This window comes from Pseudophryne corroboree, chromosome 6 (genome assembly GCF_028390025.1).
Source record: "Pseudophryne corroboree isolate aPseCor3 chromosome 6, aPseCor3.hap2, whole genome shotgun sequence".
NCBI lineage: Eukaryota > Metazoa > Chordata > Amphibia > Anura > Myobatrachidae > Pseudophryne > Pseudophryne corroboree.
In genome coordinates this window covers 241,352,184-241,373,819 of record NC_086449.1, presented here as the reverse complement: position 1 = coordinate 241,373,819, position 21,636 = coordinate 241,352,184, and the positions used below count along the sequence as shown (strand labels likewise).

The 21,636-nt window shown below is 47.4% G+C and overlaps 1 protein-coding gene across 5 annotated transcripts in view; it reads right to left on the bottom strand.

Annotated features, from left to right (window-relative positions):
* The window catches only part of WDR93 (WD repeat domain 93), a 145,877-nt gene that overhangs the window by 96,593 nt on the left and 27,648 nt on the right, over positions 1-21,636 (bottom strand). For all 5 annotated transcript variants that reach the window (XM_063925801.1, XM_063925799.1, XM_063925800.1 and 2 more), the window contains one exon: positions 8,287-8,366. In XM_063925801.1, the coding sequence (XP_063781871.1) occupies positions 8,287-8,366 (80 nt within the window). The remainder of the gene's footprint in view (positions 1-8,286; positions 8,367-21,636) is intronic.

Sequence of the window (21,636 nt, the reverse complement as noted above, 5' to 3'; positions counted from 1 at the left end):
CTGACTCAAGCTGGCAGTGTCTGAACTGACTTCACGTGTGGCAAGTTCAAAGGGTTGGAGAACCTTGCACAAGACGGAAATCATTCTCCACTACGCTTGAGTCAGGTGCATTCCCCCTCCTTTGCCTATATCGTAGGTGGATGTATAGGCTTGAATGGCCTCCATCCTCTGAAGCATATAGAGTGTTGAATCCACCTCGTTACCACCTCTTGATTACCTTGACCTTTGACCCCCCATGCTGTTTTAATGAATCTGAATTATTTCTATAGAAGAAATAAAAAACTGTTTTTTACTCATTTCAATGTAGGTTTGCCTCCTAAATACTTTTAAATACATATTTATTTTACAGAGTGGTTTATTTCACTAATATTGTGGATGATTGAATTAAATGTTTGCACCACACCTGATGGGCATCAGGTCGTTAAAGGGGTTTAAATAGATCCCATATTCAGACTGAGCTTTACTTCTGATGAAGCTAGGTGACCATGCCTAGGGAAACGCGTTAAGTGCCAAGCTGCCACCACTACATGTGCTCCACTTTATGAAGATCCAGATATGGACTTATAAATTCATTCCTTGCTTTTGGAACTTTCTCTGTGGGACTGCATCATTACAGCATTGAGCCTTTGCATAATCATCACAGCTTGCCTGCTGTTATTCTCAAGCACCTGGAAGACTCCATCGCCATGGGTAACACCAGCTATATATAACATCACTACTCCCCAGGGAACTTTTATCCTTTCAGTCCGGGATCCCTTGTGGGTGCACACCAGCAGCTACTTTATTTGTTTCTCAGTTTACTATGCCCAAACTATATGTTTGTAGTGTTACGATACACATATTGTCTAGTAAATAAATTGTTTACATATTTTAATTCATCCACGTTTGTTTATTAAACACTGGAGAAACACCAACCAGCGCCAGTACATTCTTTTTTTTTGCATTACTCTCTGAGACTGGAGTGAAAATGGCCGCGACGCGCGGCTCCTTATATGGAATCCAAATCCCACGAGAATCCGACAGCGGGATGATGACGTTTTGCCTTGTTCGGGTTTCAGAGTCAGGCGGGAAAACCTGAGCCTGACTCGGATCCGGGCTCGGAAGGCAAAGTCCGGTATGGTTCGGTTCTCTGAGAACCGAACCCGCTCATCTCTAATCTTTACTCATACTAACAAATGCATTTTTCCGGAATATCTATAAACCTGCAAAAATAGGGAAAATTAACTTTATGGGGATGTTTCCAAAGACTGTGAGGGACTATGCACTTGGAAATGCACTTGGTGAACAAGTAGGGGAAGTAGCATGAAAAGTAGAGATGAGCGCCTGAAATTTTTCGGGTTTTGTGTTTTGGTTTTGGGTTCGGTTCCGCGGCCGTGTTTTGGGTTCGAACGCGTTTTGGCAAAACCTCACCGAATTATTTTTGTCGGATTCGGGTGTGTTTTGGATTCGGGTGTTTTTTTCCAAAAACACTAAAAAACAGCTTAAATCATAGAATTTGGGGGTCATTTTGATCCCAAAGTATTATTAACCTCAAAAACCATAATTTAAACTCATTTTCAGTCTATTCTGAATACCTCACACCTCACAATATTATTTTTAGTCCTAAAATTTGCACCGAGGTCGCTGTGTGAGTAAGATAAGCGACCCTAGTGGCCGACACAAACACCGGGCCCATCTAGGAGTGGCACTGCAGTGTCACGCAGGATGTCCCTTCCAAAAAACCCTCCCCAAACAGCACATGACGCAAAGAAAAAAAGAGGCGCAATGAGGTAGCTGTGTGAGTAAGATTAGCGACCCTAGTGGCCGACACAAACACCGGGCCCATCTAGGAGTGGCACTGCAGTGTCACGCAGGATGGCCCTTCCAAAAAACCCTCCCCAAACAGCACATGACGCAAAGAAAAAAAGAGGCGCAATGAGGTAGCTGACTGTGTGAGTAAGATTAGCGACCCTAGTGGCCGACACAAACACCGGGCACATCTAGGAGTGGCACTGCAGTGTCACGCAGGATGTCCCTTCCAAAAAACCCTCCCCAAACAGCACATGACGCAAAGAAAAAAAGAGGCGCAATGAGGTAGCTGTGTGAGTAAGATTAGCGACCCTAGTGGCCGACACAAACACCGGGCACATCTAGGAGTGGCACTGCAGTGTCACGCAGGATGTCCCTTCCAAAAAACCCTCCCCAAACAGCACATGACGCAAAGAAAAAAAGAGGCGCAATGAGGTAGCTGTGTGAGTAAGATTAGCGACCCTAGTGGCCGACACAAACACCGGGCCCATCTAGGAGTGGCACTGCAGTGTCACGCAGGATGTCCCTTCCAAAAAACCCTCCCCAATCAGCACATGATGCAAAGAAAAAGAAAAGAAAAAAGAGGTGCAAGATGGAATTATCCTTGGGCCCTCCCACCCACCCTTATGTTGTATAAACAAAACAGGACATGCACACTTTAACCAACCCATCATTTCAGTGACAGGGTCTGCCACACGACTGTGACTGATATGACGGGTTGGTTTGGACCCCCCCAAAAAAGAAGCAATTAATCTCTCCTTGCACAAACTGGCTCTACAGAGGCAAGATGTCCACCTCATCTTCACCCTCCGATATATCACCGTGTACATCCCCCTCCTCACAGATTATCAATTCGTCCCCACTGGAATCCACCATCTCAGCTCCCTGTGTACTTTGTGGAGGCAATTGCTGCTGGTCAATGTCTCCGCGGAGGAATTGATTATAATTCATTTTAATGAACATCATCTTCTCCACATTTTCTGGATGTAACCTCGTACGCCGATTGCTGACAAGGTGAGCGGCGGCACTAAACACTCTTTCGGAGTACACACTTGTGGGAGGGCAACTTAGGTAGAATAAAGCCAGTTTGTGCAAGGGCCTCCAAATTGCCTCTTTTTCCTGCCAGTATAAGTACGGACTGTGTGACGTGCCTACTTGGATGCGGTCACTCATATAATCCTCCACCATTCTATCAATGTTGAGAGAATCATATGCAGTGACAGTAGACGACATGTCCGTAATCGTTGTCAGGTCCTTCAGTCCGGACCAGATGTCAGCATCAGCAGTCGCTCCAGACTGCCCTGCATCACCGCCAGCGGGTGGGCTCGGAATTCTGAGCCTTTTCCTCGCACCCCCAGTTGCGGGAGAATGTGAAGGAGGAGATGTTGACAGGTCGCGTTCCGCTTGACTTGACAATTTTGTCACCAGCAGGTCTTTCAACCCCAGCAGACCTGTGTCTGCCGGAAAGAGAGATCCAAGGTAGGCTTTAAATCTAGGATCGAGCACGGTGGCCAAAATGTAGTGCTCTGATTTCAACAGATTGACCACCCGTGAATCCTTGTTAAGCGAATTAAGGGCTGCATCCACAAGTCCCACATGCCTAGCGGAATCGCTCCGTGTTAGCTCCTCCTTCAATGCCTCCAGCTTCTTCTGCAAAAGCCTGATGAGGGGAATGACCTGACTCAGGCTGGCAGTGTCTGAACTGACTTCACGTGTGGCAAGTTCAAAGGGCATCAGAACCTTGCACAACGTTGAAATCATTCTCCACTGCACTTGAGACAGGTGCATTCCACCTACTATATCGTGCTCAATTGTATAGGCTTGAATGGCCTTTTGCTGCTCCTCCAACCTCTGAAGCATATAGAGGGTTGAATTCCACCTCGTTACCACTTCTTGCTTCAGATGATGGCAGGGCAGGTTCAGTAGTTTTTGGTGGTGCTCCAGTTTTCTGTACGTGGTGCCTGTACGCCGAAAGTGTCCCGCAATTCTTCTGGCCACCGACAGCATCTCTTGCACGCCCCTGTCGTTTTTAAAAAAATTCTGCACCACCAAATTCAAGGTATGTGCAAAACATGGGACGTGCTGGAATTGGCCCAGATTTAATGCACACACACTATTGCTGGCGTTGTCCGATGCCACAAATCCACAGGAGAGTCCAATTGGGGTAAGCCATTCCGCGATGATCTTCCTCAGTTGCCGTAAGAGGTTTTCAGCTGTGTGCGTATTCTGGAAAGCGGTGATACAAAGCGTAGCCTGCCTAGGAAAGAGTTGGCGTTTGCGAGATGCTGCTACTGGTGCCGCCGCTGCTGTTCTTGCGGCGGGAGTCCATACATCTACCCAGTGGGCTGTCACAGTCATATAGTCCTGACCCTGCCCTGCTCCACTTGTCCACATGTCCGTGGTTAAGTGGACATTGGGTACAGCTGCATTTTTTAGGACACTGGTGACTCTTTTTCTGAGGTCTGTGTACATTTTCGGTATCGCCTGCCTAGAGAAATGGAACCTAGATGGTATTTGGTACCGGGGACACAGTACCTCCAACAAGTCTCTAGTTGGCTCTGCAGTAATGATGGATACCGGAACCACGTTTCTCACCACCCAGGATGCCAAGGCCTCAGTTATCCGCTTTGCAGTAGGATGACTGCTGTGATATTTCATCTTCCTCGCAAAGGACTGTTGAACAGTCAATTGCTTACTGGAAGTAGTACAAGTGGGCTTACGACTTCCCCTCTGGGATGACCATCGACTCCCAGCGGCAACAACAGCAGCGCCAGCAGCAGTAGGCGTTACACGCAAGGATGCATCGGAGGAATCCCAGGCAGGAGAGGACTCGTCAGACTTGCCAGTGACATGGCCTGCAGGACTATTGGCATTCCTGGGGAAGGAGGAAATTGACACTGAGGGAGTTGGTGGGGTGGTTTGCGTGAGCTTGGTTACAAGAGGAAGGGATTTACTGGTCAGTGGACTGCTTCCGCTGTCACCCAAAGTTTTTGAACTTGTCACTGACTTATTATGAATGCGCTGCAGGTGACGTATAAGGGAGGATGTTCCGAGGTGGTTAACGTCCTTACCCCTACTTATTACAGCTTGACAAAGGGAACACACGGCTTGACACCTGTTGTCCGCATTTCTGGTGAAATACCTCCACACCGAAGAGCTGATTTTTTTGGTATTTTCACCTGGCATGTCAACGGCCATATTCCTCCCACGGACAACAGGTGTCTCCCCGGGTGCCTGACTTAAACAAACCACCTCACCATCAGAATCCTCCTGGTCAATTTCCTCCCCAGCGCCAGCAACACCCATATCCTCCTCATCCTGGTGTACTTCAACACTGACATCTTCAATCTGACTATCAGGAACTGGACTGCGGGTGCTCCTTCCAGCACTTGCAGGGGGCGTGCAAATGGTGGAAGGCGCATGCTCTTCACATCCAGTGTTGGGAAGGTCAGGCATCGCAACCGACACAATTGGACTCTCCTTGTGGATTTGGGATTTCAAAGAACGCACAGTTCTTTGCGGTGCTTTTGCCAGCTTGAGTCTTTTCAGTTTTCTAGCGAGAGGCTGAGTGCTTCCATCCTCATGTGAAGCTGAACCACTAGCCATGAACATAGGCCAGGGCCTCAGCCGTTCCTTGCCACTCCGTGTGGTAAATGGCATATTGGCAAGTTTACGCTTCTCCTCCGACAATTTTATTTTAGGTTTTGGAGTCCTTTTTTTTCTGATATTTGGTGTTTTGGATTTGACATGCTCTGTACTATGACATTGGGCATCGGCCTTGGCAGACGACGTTGCTGGCATTTCATCGTCTCGGCCATGACTAGTGGCAGCAGCTTCAGCACGAGGTGGAAGTGGATCTTGATCTTTCCCTAATTTTGGAACCTCAACTTTTTTGTTCTCCATATTTTATAGGCAGAACTAAAAGGCACCTCAGGTAAACAATGGAGATGGATGGATTGGATACTAGTATACAATTATGGACGGACTGCCACGGTTAGGTGGTATAAAAAAACCACGGTTAGGTGGTATATAATACAATTATGGATGGACGGACTGCCTGCCGAGTGCCGACACAGAGGTAGCCACAGCCGTGAACTACCGCACTGTACACTGGTTGATAAAGAGATAGTAGTATACTCGTAACAACTAGTATGACGACGGTATAAAGAATGAAAAAAAAACCACGGTTAGGTGGTATATATTATAATACAATTATGGTTGGACGGACTGCCTGCCGAGTGCCGACACAGAGGTAGCCACAGCCGTGAACTACCGCACTGTACACTGGTTGATAAAGAGATAGTAGTATACTCGTAACAACTAGTATGACGACGGTATAAAGAATGAAAAAAAAACCACGGTTAGGTGGTATATATTATAATACAATTATGGTTGGACGGACTGCCTGCCGAGTGCCGACACAGAGGTAGCCACAGCCGTGAACTACCGCACTGTACACTGGTTGATAAAGAGATAGTAGTATACTCGTAACAACTAGTATGACGACGGTATAAAGAATGAAAAAAAAACCACGGTTAGGTGGTATATATTATAATACAATTATGGATGGACGGACTGCCTGCCGAGTGCCGACACAGAGGTAGCCACAGCCGTGAACTACCGCACTGTACACTGGTTGATAAAGAGATAGTAGTATACTCGTAACAACTAGTATGACGACGGTATAAAGAATGAAAAAAAAACCACGGTTAGGTGGTATATATTATAATACAATTATGGTTGGACGGACTGCCTGCCGAGTGCCGACACAGAGGTAGCCACAGCCGTGAACTACCGCACTGTACACTGGTTGATAAAGAGATAGTAGTATACTCGTAACAACTAGTATGACGACGGTATAAAGAATGAAAAAAAAACCACGGTTAGGTGGTATATAATACAATTATGGTTGGACGGACTGCCTGCCGAGTGCCGACACAGAGGTAGCCACAGCCGTGAACTACCGCACTGTACACTGGTTGATAAAGAGATAGTAGTATACTCGTAACAACTAGTATGACGACGGTATAAAGAATGAAAAAAAAACCACGGTTAGGTGGTATATATTATAATACAATTATGGTTGGACGGACTGCCTGCCGAGTGCCGACACAGAGGTAGCCACAGCCGTGAACTACCGCACTGTACACTGGTTGATAAAGAGATAGTAGTATACTCGTAACAACTAGTATGACGACGGTATAAAGAATGAAAAAAAAACCACGGTTAGGTGGTATATATTATAATACAATTATGGATGGACGGACTGCCTGCCGAGTGCCGACACAGAGGTAGCCACAGCCGTGAACTACCGCACTGTACACTGGTTGATAAAGAGATAGTAGTATACTCGTAACAACTAGTATGACGACGGTATAAAGAATGAAAAAAAAACCACGGTTAGGTGGTATATAATACAATTATGGTTGGACGGACTGCCTGCCGAGTGCCGACACAGAGGTAGCCACAGCCGTGAACTACCGCACTGTACACTGGTTGATAAAGAGATAGTAGTATACTCGTAACAACTAGTATGACGACGGTATAAAGAATGAAAAAAAAACCACGGTTAGGTGGTATATATTATAATACAATTATGGATGGACGGACTGCCTGCCGAGTGCCGACACAGAGGTAGCCACAGCCGTGAACTACCGCACTGTACTGTGTCTGCTGCTAATATAGACTGGTTGATAAAGAGATAGTATACAATACTACTAATATACTGGTGGTCAGGCACTGGTCACCACTAGTCACACTGGCAGTGGCACTCCTGCAGCAAAAGTGTGCACTGTTTAATTTTAATATAATATTATTTATCATGTACTCCTGGCTCCTGCTATAACAACCTGCAGTGCTCCCCAGTCTCCCCCACAATTATAAGCTTTATATACAATACATTGATGTGCAGCACACTGGGCTGAGCAGTGCACACAGACTGAGTCACTGTGTGACTGTGTATCGTTTTTTTCAGGCAGAGAACGGATATATTAAATAAAACAAACAACTGCACTGTCTCTGGTGGTCACTGGTCACTGTGGTCGTCAGTCACTAAACTCTGTCTGCACTCTCTTCTAATCTACAGTATCACAGCAATCTCTCTCTCTCTCTCTCTTCTAAATCTAATCTAAATGGAGAGGACGCCAGCCACGTCCTCTCCCTATCAATCTCAATGCACGTGTGAAAATGGCGGCGACGCGCGGCTCCTTATATAGAATCCGAGTCTCGCGAGAATCCGACAGCGTCATGATGACGTTCGGGCGCGCTCGGGTTAACCGAGCAAGGCGGGAAGATCCGAGTCGCTCGGACCCGTGAAAAAAAAAGTGAAGTTCGTGCGGGTTCGGATTCAAAGAAACCGAACCCGCTCATCTCTAATGAAAAGGAGCTGCACTGTTGTGCTTTGTAAATGCCACTTGTTGTCAATGCATCAATGTCACCATAGCACATCATACTCCTGGTATCAGATCAGACTAATAGTAATACGCATGCTGCTCTTACAGTAGCCGGGGAATGCTCCATCTCCTTCAGCCAGGTGTCTTTGGGCAGCTTGTATACTTCCAGCCAACATTCCTCATTACCTGTGCATTGATAAAAAAAATACATATTATTAATATGGCCAAAGGTCTTAAAATACCAAAAAGTGCCCTAAATAGTGTCTATTAATGTAGGATGCACTTTAAATACATCTAGGAATAAACGTCTAAGTTTCAGGATCAGTTCATACCAAATAAAACAGTTTCATTTGCCAACAGTAGAGCCCAGAGCTGTACCTGACAGTGTAGTTATAGCAATGTTAGCATGCTGGGTGGAGAGCAGTCGCTACCTGTAATTGCAGTTTTACAAAAAGCCATTTAGAAATACTGTATTGCCAATATTCCTGTATAAAAATGGCTCAACAGTAAGAAGGTTACACAAGATCATGACAAGACAACCAAAACATTTTGATGACCTAAATTTCATTTTGTAACCCACAAATATTTATTTTATGTTGTATCGAAAGAATTAGTTACCCACCCATGCCTTGTGCTACGTAGTGCTTCATAATTAAACCTACAAGGTTATGACCAGTGGATAATTTTAGCTAGGGTTCTGCAGGGCTGGAGCCCCCCAGTACAGGAAGCACTTCCTGACAACCACAAGGGGCTGGTGTTTACTCCCCAATGGACTGCCAGACCAGGCTGCAATTAGGAAAGAGAGTGCTTCCAATTGTAACCCGCTCCCCTGCTATAACAACAATCCTATCTGGCATCTAGGGGCTGCAGCTGATGCAGTCCCTAGAAGTCTGCCTGTTGATTTGTGCGCATTTACAGTCCAAAATAGAGGCAGGAGCTGTCGCTGGTTATGAATGCAGTCACATGCTTAGAATATATGAACTTTAAGTTGTTTAAACTGTATGCTTTTTTTTTTTTTAATTTATGTTTTCCATGCTACTGGCTTCACCAAATCCTTGTATCATCTGGGCAGATTTGTTATGACTTGTGCATATAACTAAATATACTGTATATTGTGGTACTAAACTGTGTGATATTCAATGCTATGAAACTAATCAGTCAGGAAGATACTGAGGAATTTTCTGTACAACAGAACAGGAAGGTAGACAAGTAAATAAAGCAATCCAGTAAGAGTTAGAGTAGGCATACGAGTATACACACTAAATAATAGTTCCCAGGAATACTCTTTAAATCCTAGGGATCTGTTAAAGGTAGAGAGTGGCTATGCTGTGCGGGTTTACAGGGTATTTCTTGTGAATATCCCATTTAATTAAGAGACTAGCTGGTTGTTCCCTATCATTCCTTTGTGATGTTTTAAGGCTGTGGAAATATTTTTTGACAGTCTTATTGGTTATTAAACTTACCCTTAAAATATTGGTGGCTGGCATTCATTCAACATAGCCAGTGGTTCTCCAGGTCTACTGAGAATATGGTATATAAAGTCTCCCGCTTTAATCGCCAGCTTAAACATAGGCCATAACACTTTTAACAGCAAGGGTAGCATCAGGGGCAATCTACTCCTTTGTGCTAGCAGAGGCAGCAGTTATACCCCCTCCCTGAAAATAGGATTTTAATTATCTACCGGTAAATCCTTTTCTCGTAGTCCATAAGGGATATTGGGGGAATCTAGTACAATGGGGTCCAATGGAGCCGGTGCACTTTAAATTTCTTCACTGGGTGTGCTGGCTCCTCCCCTCTATGCCCTTTCCCACAGGCAGTTATAGGTAAAATAGTGTCTGAAGGAGAAAGGACATATATGAGAGAAGGAACATAACAACAATGAGTGGTGAGATTCACATACCATCACACCAATAACATATAACGATCAGCAACGGCTGGTAACAAAACAGCAACAGCTGAACAGGTAACCATAAAAAAAGACAACCTGCAGAAAAGTCAACGCACTGAGGCGGACTACGAGAAAAGGATTTAACGGTAGGTAATTAGAATCCTATTTTCTCTAGCATCCATAAGGGATATTGGGGGAATCTAGTACGATGGGGACATCCCAAAGCTTCCAGAATAGTAGGGAATGTGCAGAGAAGTCTGCAGCACCGCCTGTCAAAACTGGGAATCCTCTTTGGCCAGGGTATCAAACCTGTAGAACTTCACAAAGGTGTTCTTCCCCAACCAAGTAGCAGTCGGGCATAGTTGCAAAGCCGAGAATCCACGGGCAACCGCACAGGAAGACCCCACCGATCTTGTAGAGTGGGCCTTCAGAGACTTACGAACATGTAAGGCTGCCGACACATAGGCCTGTTGGATAGTAAGCCTAAGCCAACGGGCAATGGACTGCTTAGAAGCAGGGCAACCCTTTTTCTGCGCATCACAAAGCACGAACAAGGAATCCATCTTTCTGATCCGATCTTCAAGGCTCGCACAGCATTCAATGCCTCCAGAGGAGCAGAAGTGCCAGAACTTGACAAAACCACAATAGGTTGATTCAAGTGGAATGCAGAGACGACCTTTGGCAGGAACTGCTGCCTAGTCCTGAGCTCCGCTCTGTCCTCATAAAAGACCAAGTAAGGACTTTTACACGATAAGGCCCCTAATTCTGAGACACGCCTTGCAGAAGCCAGGGCCAATAACATCACCGTCTTCCACGTGAGGTACTTGTCTTCTACTGTCATCAGAGGTTCAAACCAGGAGGACTGTAGAAATTCCAACACTACATTCAAATAACAGGGTGCCGTGGGCGGCACAAAAGGAGGTTGAATGTGAAGCATTCCCTGCAAGAAGGTCTGAACTTCTGCAAAACTGCCAATTTCTTCTAGAAGAAAATGGAGAGACCTGAACCTTAATGGAACCCAGATGTAAGCCCTTATCCACACCAGCCTGCAGGAAATGGAGGAAACGTCCCAAGTGGAACACTGCAGGCGGATACGTGCGGTCCTCGCACCAAGAGACATATCTCCTCCAGATATGATGACAGTGTTTTGACGTCACAGGTTTCCTGGCCTGAACCATGGTAGAAATAACCTTTTTGGAAAGGCCCTTGTGAGGTAGGATGTTCCGCTCAACCTCCATGCCGTCAAACAAAGCTGCCGTAAGTCTGGGTAGATGAAAGGACCTTGCTGAAGAAGATCTCTTCTCAGTGGCAGAGGCCAAGGGTCTTCGACGGACATGTCTAGAAGATCCGCGTACTACGCCCTCCGAGGCCAATCCGGGGCAATCAGAACTGCCTGGACTCCTTGATTCCTTATTCGCTTAAGCACGCTTGGGAGCAATGGAATTGGAGGAAACATGTAGACCAGCCGTTAAGGCCAAGGCGACGTCAGTGCATCTACTGCCTTCGACTGAGGGTCCCTGGTTCGTGAGCAATACCAAGGAAGTTTTTTGTTGAGATGAGAAGCCATCATGTCTATTTGTGGGCAGCCCAACTGGTTGATGATCTGCTGAAACACCTGATGGTGAAACCCCCACTCTCCCGGGTGGAGATCGTGACGACTCAGGAAGTCCACTTCCCAGTTGTCTTCTCCCGGAATGAATATTGCGGACAGTGCTCTTGCATTTTTTTCTGCCCAGAGGAGTATCTTTGACACTTCCTGCATGCAGGCCCTGCTTTTTGTTCCTGCCTGTCAATTAATGTATGCCACTGCCGTGGCGATGTCTGACTGTGCCTGGATCGCGTGATCCCTGAGTAGAGGAGAGGCCTGAATAAGAGCATTGTAGATCACCCAAAGTTCCAGAATGTTGATCAAAAAGAGGGCTTCGTGGGTTGACCACCTACCCTGGAACTGAGCCCCCTGGGTGCCAGCTCCCCATCCTCTCAGACTCGCATCCGTCGTGAGGACGATCCAATCCTGAATCCTGAAACTTCGACCTTCCAGTACGTTGGAGAACTGCAGCCACCACAGGAGGGAAATCCTGGCCTGCGGTGACAGCTGTTTTATCCGGTGCATCTGAAGATGTGATCCGGACCACTTGCTCAGGAGATCTAATTGAAATGTTCTGGCATGGAACCTCCCATACTGGATCGCCTCGTACGAGGCAACCATCCTCCCCAACAATCTTATGCACAGATGGATGGATATTCCAATAGTCCGGAGAACCATGCAGACCATCTCCTGAAGTGTTCTTGCTTTTTCCTCTGGGAGGAACACTTTCTGGGCCACAGTATCCAGCAACATTCCCAAGAACAGGAGCCGTTGAGTTGGCTCCAGGTAGGACTTCTGTAAATTGAGTATCCACCCATGGTGTGACAGAAGCTGAAAAGTGCGATCTATATGGAGCAATAAAAGCTCCCTGGATCTCGCTTTTATCAAGAGATCGTCCAGATAAGCGACAACATTGACCCCCTAGACCTGGAGTTGGAACATCATCTCCGCCATCACCTTCATGAACACCCACGGAGCTGTGAACAGGCCGAAGGGTAGCGCCTGGAACTGGTAGTGATCGTTCAGTAGGGCGAACCTCAGGTAAGCCTGATGAGGTGGCCAAATCGGGATATGGAGATAGGCATCCTTGATATCCAGGGAGACCATAAATTCTTGTTCTTCCAGACCCGCGATTACCGCTCTCAAGAATTCCATCTTGAACCTGAAAACCTTTAGGTAAGGGTTCAAGGATTTCCAATTCAAAATGGGTCTTACCGAACCGTCCAGTTTCGGTACCACGAACAGGTTGGAGTAGTAACCCTTTCCCTGTTGTTGTAGTGGCACTGGAACAATGATTTGGGACTGGACCAACTTGAGGAAGGCCTGTTGCAGCGTAACACGAGTATCCTCCAAAGCTGGCAAGCTTCATTTGAAAAATCATTGGGGAGGAGCACCATCGAACTCCAGCTTATAGCCCTGAGAAATTAGGGCCTTTACCCAGGTATCCTGGCAGGAACTTTCACAGATGCGGCTGAAGTGACGCAGCCGAGCTCCCACCTCGAGATGCCCTCGGGGTGGGTGGGCACCGTCATGCTGAGGCCTTAGTGGAAGTTGAACTGGTGCTCTCCTGAGAACTTGTGATTGCTGGTTTTCTTGTCTTACCTCTGGTGCCTCTAGCCGCATTGGAGGCACCTCTGGCCCTAGATCAAAATCTGTTAGACTGAAAGGACTGAGTAGACGGCCCCAGGTACGTCTAGCCGGCGGGGCCCCAGAGGGGAGAAACGTGGATTTCCCTGCAGTAACTTTAGAAATCCATGTATCCAATTCCACTCCGAAGAGCTATTTCCCTGAAAAGGGGAGAGACTCCACACTGCGCTTGAACTCTGCGTCCGCTATCCACAGACGCAACCACAAATCCCTGCCCACCGACACTACCATAGCAGTTGTCCTAGCATTAATATTGCCTATCTCCTTGAGGGAGTCACACAGGGTGCGTGCAGTGTCCTGAATGTGCTTCAGGAGAGTCACTGTAGTGACCACGGACATATCCCCAGAGAGGCTCTCTTGAATCTGAGTAGCCCACGTATGAATAGCATGAGTCATCCAGCAACCTGCTATGACCAGTCTTTGTGATATACCCGCTGCAGTGTAGATAGACTTCAGTGTAGTCTCTATTTTTCTATCCCCAGGATCAGTGGCGGAACTAGCGAGCGTTGGGCCCAGGTGCAACAAAATGCTTTGGGCTCCCCCCTCTCATCCCATCCAGGTCCACCCCCAAATTAGGGATTCTTTGCATGCTCCCGTATAATATATATATATATATATATATATATATATATATACACATATATATATATATACATATATATAATGTATAGGTATTGATATATTATTTAGAAAAGGGATTGCTGGTCACACAGGTGTCTGTGTGTGTGTATATATATATATATATATATATACACCCACACACACATACAATCCTCAGCGGCACTCAGGGATGCAAAGTACAGTATGACATAACAGGGTAGAGATGGGATCTGTTCAGGTTTAGGACGTGGATGTGTCCTAGATTTAGGATGTGGAGAGGGGGGATGATTATTTGGATGCAATGAGGGAACTGTGCTGGAGAGGATCTGGTGAGGGTGACCTGCTCAGGGCCAGGGAAATGGATACCTAGCAACAGTGCCGTAACTAGACATTTTAGCGCTGTATGCAAGAAACAGCATCAGCGTCCCCCCCCTTTATGGAAAACAGGGGCAGTGTGTGCGGTAGGCGCGCGCAAAAAAAAAAAAAAAAAAAAAAAAAAAGTATAGGGGCGTGGCTTCATGGGGAAGGGGTGTGGCCACAAAATAATACCAATTTATATTACGGTGCACAGTAGTCTCCATTATTCAAATTACGCCGCATAGTAGCGCCACTACACCAGGTAGAGCCATTTTTACACATTACGGCACACAGCATCCCTTTTTACACATTACGGCAGACACCGTCCCCTTTTTACACATTACGGCAGATGGTCCCCTTTTTTACACATTACGGCAGACAGTCCCCCTTTTTACACTTTTACGGCAGACAGCGTCCCCTTTTTTACACACTACGGCAGACAGCATCCCCTTTTTACACTTTTACGGTAGACATCGTCATCTTTTTACACACTACGGCAGACAGCATCCCCTTTTTACACATTACGTCAGACAGCGTCACCTTTTTATCACACATTACGGCAGACAGCGTCCCCTTTTTATCACACATTACGGCAGACAGCGTCCCCTTTTTAATCACACATTACGGCAGACAGCGTCCCCTTTTTATCATACATTACGGCAGACAGCGTCCCCTTTTTATCACACATTACGGCAGACAGCATCCCCTTTTTATCACACATTATGGCAGACAGCGTCCCCTTTTTATCACACATTACGGCAGACAGCGTCCCCTTTTTATCACAGATTACGGCAGACAGCGTCCCCTTTTTATCACACATTACAGCAGACAGAGTCTCCTTTTTACACATTACGGCAGACAGCGTCCCCCTTTTTACACATTATGGCAGACAGCATCCCCTTTTTACACATTATGGCAGACAGCATCCCCTTTTTACACATTACGGCAGACAGCGTCCCCTTTTTACACATTACGGCAGACAGCATCCCCTTTTTACACATTATGGCAGACTAGATAGATAGACAGACAGACAGAAAACACAGACAATACTTACTCTCTCCCCGCTGGCACAGGCATTCAGGCTCCTCGGTGCAGGCAGATGATGATCCCGGGCAGGGGAGAAGGAGGAGGCGGGAGGGGGACTCGGGAGCCGCAGCTGCGCTATGTAATTGGTGGAGGTGCCGCTACTGCTGCCCCTCTCCATCCGCATTGGCTGGCCGCCGCTGTGATGAGGGAAGCGCATCCCAGCATTCACAGTGGCGGCGGCCAGCCTATGTGGAAGGAGAGGGGACAGCTGCAGCGGCGCTTCCACCAATTACACAGCGCTGCTGCGGCTCCAGTCCCCCTCCCTCCTCCTCCTTCTCCCCCGTGGCTGTGTCCCTGCGCTCTCCTCCTCGGCGGCCCGAAGCGGCAGGCGGCATGTAATGAGTCAGTTTGACTCATTACATGCCACTGGTTTTGGGCCCCTTCACAGTGGGCCCCAGTGCAAGGCCCCGCTTGCACTGGTGGCAGTTCTGCCACTGCCCAGGATCCTTTATGGTAAAGGAGCCCGGAGCTGGCAGTACTGCTTTTTTAGATAGGCAAGATACTGATACATCAACAGCCGGTGCTTCTTCCCGGAAAGTGTGCAAAAAGTTTTGACACTTGGTATTTTTTATCTGGATTTTTCCAGGCTAACTTAAATAGGTCATCTAACTCTGCAGAATCAGGGAAAGTGACACTGAGCTTGTTCTGTGTGAAAAAAAACGACTGCTGTGCCGCAGTGTCTTCCAGAGGGAGTTTTTATTTTTATTTTTTTAATAGAGTCAATTTTTTATTCATAGAAAAAAGGTCATATACAGATAATAACTGTGCAAGTAGGCAAACATAGTAGGAAGCATGGGAACTCGATACATGGCAACATATAAGCAGTCCAGGACATATAAAATACAGTTCCCACAGTAAATGACAAGAACTGGCAAAAATACATGGTCAGCATAAAAGAAAAAAAAGAAAAATCTGTACACAAGCGTGTCAGAAGCCAAAACACTTTTTCAAACGCAACCTGGCAAATGAGACTAACATTCGCCAAAAACAGCAAAGTAACAAAACAAAAGTAAAAAAAAAATAAGAATTTACTTACCGATAATTCTATTTCTCGTAGTCCGTAGTGGATGCTGGGGACTCCGTAAGGACCATGGGGAATAGCGGCTCCGCAGGAGACTGGGCACAAAAGTAAAGCTTTAGAACTACCTGGTGTGCACTGGCTCCTCCCCCTATGACCCTCCTCCAAGCCTCAGTTAGGATACTGTGCCCGGACGAGCGTACACAATAAGGAAGGATTTTGAATCCCGGGTAAGACTCATACCAGCCACACCAATCACACCATATAACTTGTGATCTAAACCCAGTTAACAGCATGATAACAGAGGAGCCTCTAGAAAAGATGGCTCACTACAGCAATAACCCGATTTTTTGGTAACAATAACTATGTACCAGTATTGCAGACAATCCGCACTTGGGATGGGCGCCCAGCATCCACTACGGACTACGAGAAATAGAATTATCGGTAAGTAAATTCTTATTTTCTCTGACGTCCTAGTGGATGCTGGGGACTCCGTAAGGACCATGGGGATTATACCAAAGCTCCCAAACGGGCGGGAGAGTGCGGATGACTCTGCAGCACCAAATGAGAGAACTCCAGGTCCTCCTCAGCCAGGGTATCAAATTTGTAGAATTTTACAAACGTATTTGCTCCTGACCAAGTAGCTGCTCGGCAAAGTTGTAAAGCCGAGACCCCTCGGGCAGCCGCCCAAGATGAGCCCACCTTCCTTGTGGAATGGGCTTTTACAGATTTTGGCTGTGGCAGGCCTGCCACAGAATGTGCAAGCTGAATTGTACTACAAATCCAACGAGCAATAGTCTGCTTAGAAGCAGGAGCACCCAGCTTGTTGGGTGCATACAGAATAAACAACGAGTCAGATTTTCTGACTCCAGCCGTCCTGGAAACCTATATTTCCAGGGCCCTGACAACGTCTAGCAACTTGGAGTCCTCCAAGTCCCTAGTAGCCGCAGGCACCACAATAGGTTGATTCAGGTGAAACGCTGAAAACCACCTTAGGGAGAAACTGAGGACAAGTCCTCAATTCCGCCCTGTCCGAATGGAAAATCAGATGAGGGCTTTTACAGGATAAAGCCGCCAATTCTGACACGCACCTGGCCCAGGCCAGGGCCAACAGCATGACCACTTTCCATGTGAGATATTTTAACTCCACATATTTAAGTGGTTCAAACCAATGTGACTTTTGGAACCCAAAAACTACATTTAGATCCCAAGGTGCCACTGGAGGCACAAAAGGAGGCTGTATATACAGTACCCCTTTCACAAACGTCTGAACTTCAGGGACTGAAGCTAGTTCTTTTTGGAAGAAAATTGACAGGGCCGAAATTTGAACCTTAATGGACCCCCATTTCAGGCCCATAGACACTCCTGTTTGCAGGAAATGTAGGAATCGACCTAGTTGAAAATTCCTCCGTCGGGGCCTTACTGGCCTCGCACCACGCAACATATTTTCGCCAAATGCGGTGATAATGTTTTGCGGTTATATCTTTCCTGGCTTTGATCAGGATAGGAATGACTTCATCCGGAATGCCTTTCTCCTTCAGGATCCGGCGTTCAACCGCCATGCCGTCAAACGCAGCCGCGGTAAGTCTTGGAACAGACAGGGTCCTTGCTGGAGCAGGTCCCTTCTTAGAGGTAGAGGCCACGGATCCTCCGTGAGCATCTCTTGAAGTTCCGGTTACCAAGTCCTTCTTGGCCAATCCGGAGCCACGAATATAGTGCTTACTCCTCTCCATCTTATAATTCTCAGTACCTTGGGTATGAGAGGCAGAGGAGGGAACACATACACTGACTGGTACACCCACTGTGTTACCAGAGCGTCTACAGCTATTGCCTGAGGGTCCCTTGACCTGGCGCAATACTTGTCGAGTTTTATAAACATGTGGAAGACTTCTGGGTGAAGTCCCCACTCTCCCGGGTGGGGGTCGTGTCTGCTGAGGAAGTCTGCTTCCCAGTTGTCCACTCCCGGAATGAATACTGCTGACAGTGCTATCACATGATTTTCCGCCCAGCGAAGAATCCTTGCAGCTTCTGCCTTGCCCTCCTGCTTCTTGTGTCACCCTGTCTGTTTACGTGGGTGACTGCCGTGATGTTGTCCGAATGGATCAACTCCGGGTGACCTTGAAGCAGAGGTCTTGCTGAGCTTAGAGCATTGTAAATGGCCCTTAGCTTCAGGATATTTATGTGAAGTGATGTCTCCAGGCTTGACCATAAGCTCTGGAAATTCCTTCCCTGTGTGACTGCTCCCCAGCCTCGCAGGCTGGCATCCGTGGTCACCAGGACCCAGTCCTGAATGTCGAATCTGCGGCCCTCTAGAAGATGAGCACTCTGCAACCACCACAGGAGAGACACCCTTGTGCTTGGTGACAGGGTTATCCGCTGATGCATCTGAAGATGCGACCCAGACCATTTGTCCAGCAGGTCCCACTGGAAAGTTCTTGCGTGGAATCTGCCGAATGGGATTGCTTCGTAGGAAGCCACCATTTTTCCCAGAACCCTTTCATTGATGTACTGAGACTTGGCTCGGTTATAGGAGGTTCCCGACTAGCTCGGATAACTCCCTGACTTTCTCCTCCGGGAGAAACACCTTTTTCTGGACTGTGTCCAGGATCATCCCTAGGAACAGAAGACGAGTCATCGGAATCAGCTGCGATTTTGGAATATTGAGAATCCAATCGTGCTGCCGCAACACTACCTGAGATAGTGCTACACCGACCTCCAACTGTTCCCTGGATCTTACCCTTATCAGTGAATCGTCCAAGTAAGGGATAACTAAAATTCCCTTCCTTCGAAAGAGTATCATCATTTCGGCCATTACCTTGGTAAAGACCCGGGGTGCCATGGACCATCCATACGGCAGCGTCTGAAACTGATAGTGACAGTTCTGTACCACAAACCTGAGGTACCCTTGGTGAGAAGGGTAAATTGGGACATGAAGGTAAGCATCCTTGATGTCCCGAGACATCATGTAGTCCCCTTCTTCCAGGTTCGCAATCACTGCTCTGAGTGACTCAATCTTGAATTTGAACCTCCGTATGTAAGTGTTCAAGATTTTAGATTTAGAATCGGTCTCACCGAGCCGTCCGGCTTCGGTACCACAACAGTGTGGAATAATACCCCGTTCCCTGTTGCAGGAGGGGTACCTTGATTATCACCTGCTGGGAATACAGCTTGTGAATGGCTTCCAAAACTGCCTCCCTGTCAGAGGGAGACATCGGTAAAGCCGACTTTAGGAAACGGCGAGGGGGAGACGTCTCGAATTCCAATTTGTACCCCTGAGATATCACCTGAAGGATCCAGGGGTCTAATTGCGAGTGAGCCCACTGCGCGCTGAAATTCACTGAGACGGGCCCCTACCGTGCCTGATTCTGCTTGTAAAGCCCCAGCATCATACTGAGGGCTTGGCAGAGGCGGGAGAGGGCTTCTGTTCCTGGGAACTGGCTGATTTCTGCAGCCTTTTTCCTCTCCCTCTGTCACGGGGCAGAAATGAGGAACCTTTTGCCCGCTTGCCCACGAAAGGACTGCGCCTGATAATACGGCGTCTTCTTATGTTGAGAGGCAACCTGGGGTACAAACGTGGATTTCCCAGCTGTTGCCGTGGCCACCAGGTCTGAAAGACCGACCCCAAATAACTCCTCCCCTTAATAAGGCAATACTTCCAAATGCCGTTTGGAATCCGCATCACCTGACCACTGTCGTGTCCATAACCCTCTACTGGCAGAAATGGACAACGCACTTAGACTTGATGCGAGTCGGCAAATATTCCGCTGTGCATCACGCATATATAGAAATGCATCTTTTAAATGCTCTATAGGCAATAATATACTGTCTCTATCTAGGGTATCAATATTTTCAGTCAGGGAATCCGACCACGCCAACCCAGCACTGCACATCCAGGCTGAGGCGATTGCTGGTCGCAGTATAACACCAGTATGTGTGTAAATACATTTTAGGATACCCTCCTGCTTTCTATCAGCAGGATCCTTAAGGGCGGCCATCTCAGGAGAGGGTAGAGCCCTTGTTCTTACAAGCGTGTGAGCGCTTTATCCACCCTAGGGGGTGTTTCCCAACGCACCCTAACCTCTGGCGGGAAAGGATATAATGCCAATAACATTTTAGAAATTATCAGTTGTTATCGGGGGAAACCCACGCATCATCACACACCTCATTTAATTTCTCAGATTCAGGAAAACTACAGGTAGTTTTTCCTCACCGAACATAATACCCCTTTTTGGTGGTACTCGTATTATCAGAAATGTGTAAAACATTTTTCATTGCCTCAATCATGTAACGTGTGGCCCTACTGGAAGTCACATTTGTCTCTTCACCGTCGACACTGGAGTCAGTATCCGTGTCGGCGTCTATATCTGCCATCTGAGGTAACGGGCGCTTTAGAGCCCCTGACGGTCTATGAGATGTCTGGACAGGCACAAGCTGAGTAGCCGGCTGTCTCATGTCAACCACTGTCTTTTATACAGAGCTGACACTGTCACGTAATTCCTTCCAACAGTTCATCCACTCAGGTGTCGACCCCCTAGGGGGTGACATCACTATTATAGGCAATCTGCTCCGTCTCCACATCATTTTTCTCCTCATACATGTCGACACAAACGTACCGACACACAGCACACACACAGGGAATGCTCTGATAGAGGACAGGACCCCACTAGCCCTTTGGGGAGACAGAGGGAGAGTTTGCCAGCACACACCAGAGCGCTATATATATACAGGGATAACCTTATACAAGTGTTTTTCCCCTTATAGCTGCTGTATTTTTAATACTGCGCGTAATTAGTGCCCCCCTCTCTTTTTTAACCCTTTCTGTAGTGTAGTGACTGCAGGGGAGAGCCAGGGAGCTTCCCTCCAACGGAGCTGTGAGGGAAAATGGCGCCAGTGTGCTGATGAGATAGGCTCCGCCCCCTTCTCAGCGGCCTTATCTCCCGTTTTTCTGTGTATTCTGGCAGGGGTTAAATTCATCCATATAGCCCAGGAGCTATATGTGATGCATTTTTTTTTTTGCCATCCAAGGTGTTTTTATTGCGTCTCAGGGCGCCCCCCCCCCAGCGCCCTGCACCCTCAGTGACCGGAGTGTGAAGTGTGCTGAGAGCAATGGCGCACAGCTGCAGTGCTGTGCGCTACCTTGTTGAAGACAGGACGTCTTCTGCCGCCGATTTTCCGGACCTCTTCTGTCTTCTGGCTCTGTAAGGGGGCCGGCGGCGCGGCTCTGGGACCTATCCATGGCTGGGCCTGTGATCGGTCCCTCTGGAGCTAATGT